Genomic DNA, 9773 nt, shown 5'->3' on the forward strand with positions numbered 1-9773 from the left:
TTTAATGAAGACGAAGAAAGCATTTAATCAGTCGTCGTGCTTTGAATCTTCAAAGCCATTTACAATTAATTTTCTGTTTCTCAAGACAATTAATGGTGCAGAACCCTTCTGAACTGTTTATCAATAGCGTGGTAACCTGTAACACTCCTTATGTAAAGTACTGTAAATTGTAGCTGTTTAGATTAGTTAGTGGTGACTACACTTTTTTATGCTGATTAATAAATGCCTAAAAGATTAATAAAGGTGTCCATATTTATTATTTATTGGAACTTTAGTAGTGAACTCAAGCTTATTCTTCCCCCTCCGCTTCTCCTTCTCCATCAGCAGTGTCCACACCCACCTCTTCATAATCTTTCTCCAGAGCGGCTAAATCTTCCCGGGCCTCCGCAAACTCACCCTCCTCCATGCCTTCTCCGACGTACCAGTGCACAAAGGCTCTCTTTGCGTACATGAGATCAAACTTGTGATCCAGTCGGGCCCAGGCCTCAGCGATGGCTGTGGTGTTGCTCAACATACACACTGCTCTCTGGACTTTGGCCAGGTCTCCTCCTGGAACCACAGTCGGCGGCTGGTAGTTGATCCCGACCTGATTACAGTCCGAAACAAAGCAGTTAGAGCAACACGTCTTGACACACTTAACAACACTCAAATATGTGCATACACTGTTGCTGAGTGAAAATCAATGCTGCAATTATTTAATTATTCATTCATTCAATTTCCTTTGGCTTAGTCTCTGTTTCAGAAACAGCAACCTTCTTACTGCGAGGCTAACCACTAAGCCACCGTGCTGCCTTCATTATTAATATTGTGAAGTATTTCAATTGTAAATAGCTATTTTCTGTGTGAATATACAGTTAAGTGTAATTTATATCTGTGATGTAAAGCTGAATTATCATCATCCATACTCCAGTCTTTAGTATCACACTGATCATTCAGAAAACAGTATATTATAATGATAAATATCACACAATGTAGTAGGGCTAGGCGATTAATTAAAAAGTAATCTAAATTCACATTCAGAACCAATAATCGATCAAATTTTTCCAGATCAATTTTTCCCATAGCATGTGGAGTCACGTGACGCCCCTCGATGATTGAAAGCTGTGCCAGAGATGCCTTGAGATGGCATATTTTACAACAAAATTATTATTTAGATTAAAACATTTGTTAACAGAGGATGCAGGAAATATTATTTACAGGAAATGCAAGAGTTATTTTAGAGATGCTGCTTATTTTCTACTTTTAATATGAAAAACATTGAAAATTATTCATTTTGTTTATAAAAGTGCAAGTTGTTTATTTTTAAAACTTGTCAGTGATCTATGAGGGCAAAATAAATAAATAAAATAATCATTCATTAATCGTAAACGAGTTAAAATGTGCAATTAATCGAGATTTTGATTTTAGGCCAAATCGCCCTGCCCCTACAATGTAGTGTTTGGACGCTTGATTTGGATTGGCTCATGTACATTCTAAGGCAGGGGTCGGGAACCTTTTTTCAGCAAAGAGCCATTTCTGATTTTTTTTGGCAAATGCATTTTTTAAAAGAGCCACGTGACATATCTATATATATATATATATATATATATATATATATATATATATATATATATATATATAGTGTTGGTAGCATAATCTGATGGGTAGGATAAAATGTCAGGACACTGGAACATGATGTTACTCAGCGGTTATAGCGAAAAAAGCATGAAACATCATATTCAGTTTAGAAACACCACTGATGTGACTTTCAGTTCACATTACTATTATGTGCCAAGCGAAAATGACTCACTCTGTCTAATCTTAAAGATGAGCCCAGTTACCTCTTCCGCCATGTTTTATGGCTGACTTGAGATCTCTTTGCTTCCGTCTCCTGATCCATTCACGCAGTTTCATCTTCTCTTGATCAGGCTCATAATCAGATTTACTCGTGTTTAAAAAAAAAATATATATATATATATATATATATGCTTGACTGTCTCTGGCATTTTGAAAACACTGTTTTTATTTAGGTAGGCCACTATGCCATTATTTATTTTCTCTGCTCACTGCGCGTGAAACAATCACCAACCAATGAGAGTGCTTGTAAATGTAAGAAAGTTGATTGGTCAAAAGTGGCTACCTAATGTGTTTATCTCTCACACACACACACACACACACACATATGCAGGTATTCAACACGCACCAGTTAGTGCTGGATCAATGAGAAAAATACCGGAACGCAGAACACGAATATCTGACATTTCCCGGACCAAGATCCGGCTCAAATTAAGCACTGGCGCGAACAGTTCATTTGCGTACTCAACATACATGACTTATTAGCCAGCTGTGAAAGGTTTCCTTTGCCCCGCGACCTCCAATGAGGCAAGCAGAGCTCGCAGCACTCGAACTCCCAGATGCCCCTGTCCAAACTCCCGTCCTGCTTCTGCTGTTTTTGTCCGGTTTGCACTTTATGCTGGAGCTCATGGTGGGTTTCAAAATGTCTCTTAACATTTGATTTTTTTAAAAGAGGAAATGCGTTCTGTGCAGATCAGACAGGCCAGAGAACCAGAGTTTTCAATAAAAGCGAATGTTTCTGCCCACTCATTTTGAAACTTTCGATGTTCCTCGGGATTATTGTCTTTTTGGGTGCACGCGCGGTTACCATAGAAACGTAAGTTTATTATTTACAGTGCCACACACACGCATTGTTCGAAACGTCGAGTTTTTATTTTTTTCCTCTAAAAAATTACAATAACGAGGGAACTGTAATTGTATTTTCAATAGGAACCTGATTTCTAGTTATCTGACGGTTATCATTTTTGGAGAGCCACGTATTTTGGTAAAAGAGCCACTTGTGGCTTGCGAGCCATTGGTTCCCAACCACTGTTTTAAAGTGTGCTGTTATTTTCAGATAAATTAATCAGCTAAATTAGTTGAGGCAGGTTTTGAGAACATTACTGCTCCATATCACCCCACTGAATAATTATAGTTATTTCACAGCTACAACAGTCAAAAATCATATCAAAACACAACAGAAGGCTTTAGAGAAGAAACTAGTGCTACACACAGGAGTGGTCTGAGGACAAATGTCTCAAATACAACATCTGAATAGTGTCTGCAGTTGTGAAGACCAGAGAAGTAAAATAATGCACTCTAGGATGTTGAATTGGAAAATAATGCACAACTGAGGGGTAACAGCCACTCAGCTTCACATCAGCACCTCAAGTAGGGCTGCACAGTATATCATTTGAGCATCCATATCACAATATGTGCATCCACAAAAGTCACATTGCAGGATTAGATCATTTATTAAAGATTAAAAGAGAGAGATACTGAATATTATTATTATTTTTAAATTGTTTATACTCTGATGAGCATGTTATTTTATGTTTAATTGTTTATTTTCTGTACTTGAATACTGTCAGACTCTCCAGAAAACCATAAAGCAATGTTTATTTCACTTTTATTACTGCTTTGTTGTATTTATTTCTGCTTTGTTAAAATTAATGCAAACACGCTGCACAGAAAAATCCAAATCCTAATCGATCTAAATGAATGGAGTCTTTCCAAATAGAGCTATTCAATTCATCTAGTGAAATTATATTTATATTGTGATATATATCACAGAAAAACAAAGCATTTCCATGTAAGATTTTTAAATATCGTGCAGCCCTAACCTCAAGTGTGCATTATTTTCTAATAATTAAACAGTCTGTCTGCAATTCTTCCTAAACAAATACACTTGTAGATACTTTACTATCTTCAAGTTGCTGTTTTGCAGAGTGTTTATTTGTTTCCAGAGCAGACTAACCTTGAAGCCTGTGGGACACCAGTCCACAAACTGAATGGTCCTCTTAGTCTTTATGCTTCCGATGGCGGCGTTGACGTCCTTGGGCACGACGTCTCCGCGGTACAGCATGCAGCAGGCCATGTACTTCCCGTGCCGAGGGTCGCACTTAACCATCTGGTTGGCTGGCTCGAAGCAGGCATTGGTGATCTCCACCACAGACAGTTGCTCGTGGTAGGCCTTCTCTGCTGAGATCACCGGCGCATAGGTGACCAGTGGGAAATGGATGCGTGGGTATGGCACCAGGTTGGTCTGGAACTCGGTCAGGTCCACGTTGAGGGCTCCGTCAAAACGCAGGGAGGCAGTGATGGAGGACACGATCTGGCCGATGAGCCGGTTGAGGTTGGTGTATGTGGGCCGCTCGATGTCCAGGTTTCGCCGGCAGATGTCGTAGATTGCCTCGTTGTCCACCATGAAGGCGCAGTCCGAGTGCTCCAGGGTGGTGTGTGTGGTCAGGATGGAGTTGTAGGGCTCAACCACTGCGGTGGAAACCTTAAAACAGATGGAACAGGATATTTTTCAACAATGTCTTGAAAGCCCTCTTTTCATAAGGTAAGGTCTGTTTTTTCATCATAAGTGGTCAGCTGAAACATTTCAGTGTTTTCACCAGGTCATATATATTGAGATATGAATACAGTTTCACCAGATGACTTGAATATCTTTATTTGAAAATAATTTATAATTGTAGATTGATTGAGTTGTTTCTGTAGGGAAGTGCATCTGTAAAAAATATAAACAATCTACAGGCATAAATAAATACAATGAAGAATAAAATACAATTGAAATAAACATTGTTTTTCGAGACTAATTCAGGTACAATAATTGAATAAGAAAAATAAAACAATTCAATAAAATTAATCTTTATGAAAGTAACTAATGTTACACATGCCTCAAAAACACATGCAAATGATAAATTATAATACAAACTCAGCATTGCAAATCCTGTGATGTGACTTTTATGAATGGTCAGGATCGATGCTGAAACTATATATTTTGCACCCCTTCCACCTGGCATAAGAAAGTGCAGAAAAGCCAGAAGAATAACTCACTGTTGATCCACTTGAGGTTTTCCAATGGGGTTTTGTAATTAAGAATTTTCTGTTAATTAGCCAAATTACATCTGTGTTAAATTACTTGATTATACACTCATATTTTGTCCCAACAAACTTCCAACTCACAAACATTCCCATCAAATTACTTATTAGAATAATATGTCTTATAAAATACACCCAACATGGCATTTTTCCCCATCTGGCAGACTGCTGACATAAATGGGTCCCAGGATATTAGCATTCAGTATTTTATTTTTAAACGTGCAATTTAAAGGCTTGACTAAGAACCCATTATTTCATCACACTATATACATTACCTTTTTGTTGAGGTGTTGTGGCGCACAAGTGCTCATTGAATGAACAAACCTTTTTGACATGGCATACAGGGGAGTGAAAAGGATGTAGGTGGCAGGTACAATTTCCAGTGTTTTGGAACAACCTGAAGTATGAAAACCTTGTTTTTGTGCACTTTATACATGAATCTTGTGTTTAGTCATTCAATCACATGATCATTTACACTATGTCAGAGAATCAATTTTTAAAATAAACTTGAAGAAATTACAGACTTTATTTTGTCTGTGTAATTTAGTGTTTAGAGCCCCGCTCTTACTGTGCGTTCACACTGAAAGCGGTGAGAGCGTCCAAAGTCGCTCTGACCACCCTGGCGACAATGCTGTCTGCCTTCAGCTCCGCCGGCGAGAGCATCAAAATTCGCTACATTGATCTCGTATTTAAAGGAGCCGTTGCCGCATATCAGTTACATTCCTGCATAAAACATGCTATCTAGTGTGAAAATGTTGCGCACTTATTAAATTCATTTAACAATGGAAGATCAAGTTGCATGTGGTGTGTCTTTGCTCCACTTATTATCCAATATGTGTTCATATGTCTGAAATATCCTGAAGCAGCAGTACTGTTTTGTACTGTCGCATGAGATTCCCGCTTTTTTAAAGATAAATATATATAACATTAATACACATCAGTAACTCTCCAGGAACTTATTTAATGCCTGTTCCGGTAAGAAAACATTGTAAATAACTGAAAATCCGGTGACCGCAATCATCAAACCCCTTGGGAACAACTGTTGTCGGAACCAAAGTTCACAGGTCTGTGTTGTCTGAACTCCTCTCAAGCCATGGACTTCTTCATTCCGATTGCTTGCTGCCGAACAGCGTCATAGCTCATTACCATAAAGTTGACTTGATTTCAACTCTCCTCGATCCCCACACCGGCGAAGATGCGTCGCGCTGCTCCTCGCTGCCGGCTCTCATTGTAAATGAATGACTTCCGGCTACTTTGACGCTCTCACCGCTTTCGGTGTGAACGTATGGTTATTTCTGCTGATCAAAGAACCCAGCAGGCATTTGTTTTCTTGTTGAATAATTAGTTCTAGTCATTTATACACCATAATAGATAAGATATGATGCTTCAACACACTCAAGTGAAGGATGACCAATAAAAACACAGTACCTGTGGTGCAGGATATACAGCAAACTCAAGCTTGGCTTTCTTGCCATAGTCAACAGACAATCTCTCCATTAAAAGAGATGCAAAACCCGAACCGGTTCCTCCACCGAAGCTGTGGAAGATGAGGAATCCCTGCAGTCCAGTGCACTGATCGCACTAAAAAAGAAAAAAGACACATTATTAAATTATAAAAATGTAGTAGCGACAAAAGTAGAATCCCTAAATGGAAGAAAATCTCTTACCAGTTTGCGAACACGGTCAAGAACCAGGTCCACGATTTCTTTGCCAATGGTGTAATGTCCTCTGGCGTAATTGTTGGCGGCATCCTCCTTCCCAGTGATCAGCTGCTCTGGGTGAAACAGCTGTCGGTATGTTCCAGTTCGAACCTCATCTGAAGGTGAAAGTTGGAAAAAAAAAGATTGCCATGAACGTACACTATTTATTTTTGTGATGCATTTTTAGTTTTTATTATATGTATAACTATTTAGATGTAATTTTTTGTTATATTACATTTTCAAGAGGAAAAAAATACAATTAATATTTTAGACCAATATATATTGACAATAGTGAACATTTAAAGAGGATCAAAACCTTGCATCAAAGTTTTCCAAAAATTATTGAACACCCATTCTTGTCTTAAAAATGTAGAAAAATTTGATTCACTTCAAATGTTGACTACTGTGTATATATCATTATTATTATTATAAGAATGTATTGAATGTGCATAGTTGTTATCATCAGCTAAAATGAATAAGATATGTTTGTTGTTGGAATTAATGTTCAAATTAAATGCAAATATTTGAAAAAGTTAATGTTTTTAAACAGAAACTATAATAAACTTAATTTTTAAGAAATAAATATAAATCTAAATGGTCAGTATTTAACATATAAATATCAAAATAATTAATACCTTTTTATTAACTTTTTATCATTTGTTTACTAGTCAGACCTAAGTTTTATTTTTGTATTGATTTGAATTGTTTTAGTCATTTTGTGATCTTAGAAAATTTTGATTTTGTCTGTGAATGTAATTTTTTTATGAAAACTTGCAGTCGTGAAAATGCAAACTGTCAATTAGCGACAACATTACTTTTAACTGTACCAATAGAAAACAGTGTCACTTTGTATCTTGATATTAGCCACCACTCATTTTGTGTGTGTATAACACTGTTATTGTGACAGCACTCTAGAGCAAATGCATTCTGACCAACAACGGTGGGCTCTAGATCCACGAACACCGCTCTTGGAACGTGTTTCCCAGCACCGGTCTCGCTGAAGAAGGTGTTGAAGGACTGGTCTCCGCCGGAGGTGGTGTGGTCGCTTGGCATGTGTCCGTCCGCCTGGATGCCGTGCTCCAGACAGTAGAGCTCCCAGCACGCGTTCCCAATCTGAACTCCCGCCTGGCCCACATGAACGGAGATACACTCACGCTGACCGGACACAGCAAAGCAGAAGAACAAACATATTAGTAGTGTTGAAGTGCGCATTAAATTAAATATGCCTGCTTTACTACATTCTATTCAATTCAATGTGGATTTTAAAACTAATCTTGACGAGATTTTGATGAACAGCCGGTTCAAGGACTTTTTAAAGCACAATTCATTTTAAATCAAGCACCTTTGTAATTCATACCTCAGCACATGTAGCACTATGACAGTCCTCACCATAACTTACTTAACATTCCACTCAATGTGAAATTGTAAAATTTACACTTGATATTTTTCATTGCAATGCGTTCAGGGTGTTTAGAACAAGGGAGGCTAATTCCCATTGAGCTCTATGGATTTTTGTATCATATATACACAGGATGCGAATCACAGGGGGGTTTGATCTCCCCTAATTACCACTTGATGCCCCTGAAGGACGTCAAAACAAGATGTATGGGGGGTCAGCCCTTTAATTAATACTGAGAAATAGTTCCCTCTGAACTGTTTTTGAATAATAAGGTAATAATTAAAATAATAGATAATATAAATATGACCACCCTTATAATGATTCATACCATTGTGAATGCAAAGTCACGGCAATCAGTCAATGCCAGAAACTGGCAGATCTAGAGCACCAATAGACATTGAAAGTGTTCACAAGACTTTTTTTTCCTCATAAAGTAGGTGTTTATTTCTACATATAGCCTGAAAGTGAAGTCAAATTAGATGGAGTTTGTATAGTTTGGCCTATAGAAACAGCTGAAAGAGCTCATCAGATGATACTGTAGGTCAGAATACAGGAAATATCCCTCAAAAAACTACAAATTTAAATATGTTGTACTAATAAACTAGATCTAATTAACAATAAATAAATAAATAAATGACCTGACCTCTGATCGTCAATTTGGACAATGTATATCAGGAGCGTAGAAACCAGGGGGGATACGTCCCCCTCACTTTTAGAGACAGACTCCCCCCATCCCCCCCCCCCCCCCCCCCCCCTCCCCCACACACTTTTAAAATGTCCAGTACGCCCCTGCTGTATATACACTTATCAGTTATAAACTATAAGTGCTCGTACTACAGGTATAGTAGAAAATCATATACGGAGATATTTTCTCGCGGCAGCTCGTTGATGCCCTGTCAGTTAACGTTACAGGTAAACTCATTCGTTTATTAGATCCGCACCTTCTGCGCTCATACTCGGCATCTCCAGTTACACTTCACCGCTGGAGACATAATGTTATGGAGTGGATATTATCAGCTTCTGACACACAGAGAGCGTTTATAAAGATATATACACGTCAGTCCATTTTATTTCAGATGCCAGTGTTTGTGAGGTGTTTTTCAAAAGATATTACTATGAAATGGTCGTTTTTTTCTATGGTCGACCGCAACGTAGATTTCCGAGCTCTATCCAAGCATTTTCAAGGACCTGTGTTTGTTTTTTTAAGTACTTTCCAGGCCAAAATAGGATCTAAAAACAAATAAATAAAGCGTACAAATATACGTTACAAGTCTGAGGAGAAAATTGACCGTTGGTCGCTTAAGTTACGTTAACGGCTCCGCGGGTGTTATTCGGATAACATATGAAGATTGGTTTACTTACCATTTTTACTGGATTGTATTAAAGATGGTTAAAGTAGATGTGTAACTCTTGTTTATGCTATAAAGCTATTTTTAATATTATAGTATTTATTCCCGTGAGTCCAAATCCCAACGGCCGCCGATAATGTATTTTCGAAATTATATTGACTGCTTTTATATGACCGTGAACTCTGGCCCCGCCTACCCTCTCGGCTATTGGCTGAGTTTTGAATATGTAATTCTAATGTAACGTCAATCAATTTCTAGGAGCATTATTATTGGTCCACACGTCAAATCAAATTCAAATAATTAATAAAGCGCGAATATTAGAATTTTATTGCTAGATCGTCTGAAATTATTATAGATTTGTATTTATTGCTTAGTAATGCTGTATCGTTAAATTAAATTTTTTAT

The 9773-nt window shown here is 37.7% G+C and overlaps 1 protein-coding gene across 2 annotated transcripts; it reads right to left on the reverse strand.

The window, feature by feature from the left end:
• tuba7l (tubulin, alpha 7 like) lies at nt 1-9487 on the reverse strand. 2 transcript variants are annotated; one of them, XM_056466407.1, is made up of 6 exons: nt 9382-9487; nt 7553-7775; nt 6588-6736; nt 6349-6501; nt 3791-4318; nt 1-586 (listed from the first exon to the last, which is right to left on the reverse strand). In XM_056466407.1, the coding sequence occupies exons 1-6, from the start codon at nt 9382-9384 to the stop codon at nt 290-292; spliced, it is 1353 nt and encodes a 450-aa protein (XP_056322382.1). In that variant the 5' UTR covers nt 9385-9487; the 3' UTR covers nt 1-289. The 2 variants fall into 2 exon arrangements, with proteins under 2 accessions (XP_056322382.1, XP_056322381.1); XM_056466406.1 differs by lacking the exon at nt 9382-9487 and having other exon boundaries at nt 7553-7832.
• Between the last annotated feature and the right edge of the window lie 286 nt (nt 9488-9773).

Source organism: Danio aesculapii, chromosome 10 (assembly GCF_903798145.1).
Source record: "Danio aesculapii chromosome 10, fDanAes4.1, whole genome shotgun sequence".
Taxonomy (NCBI): domain Eukaryota; kingdom Metazoa; phylum Chordata; class Actinopteri; order Cypriniformes; family Danionidae; genus Danio; species Danio aesculapii.

Coding starts and splice junctions, on each gene's coding strand:
- tuba7l (XM_056466406.1), bottom strand. CDS start 7,832: ATGCGCACTTCAACACTACTAATATGTTTGTTCTTCTGCTTTGCTGTG. Junction 4,319..6,348: donor CTGTATATCCTGCACCACAG/GTACTGTGTTTT, acceptor ATCTGTTTTAAG/GTTTCCACCGCAGTGGTTGA. Junction 587..3,790: donor GGTGTCCCACAGGCTTCAAG/GTTAGTCTGCTC, acceptor GACTGTAATCAG/GTCGGGATCAACTACCAGCC.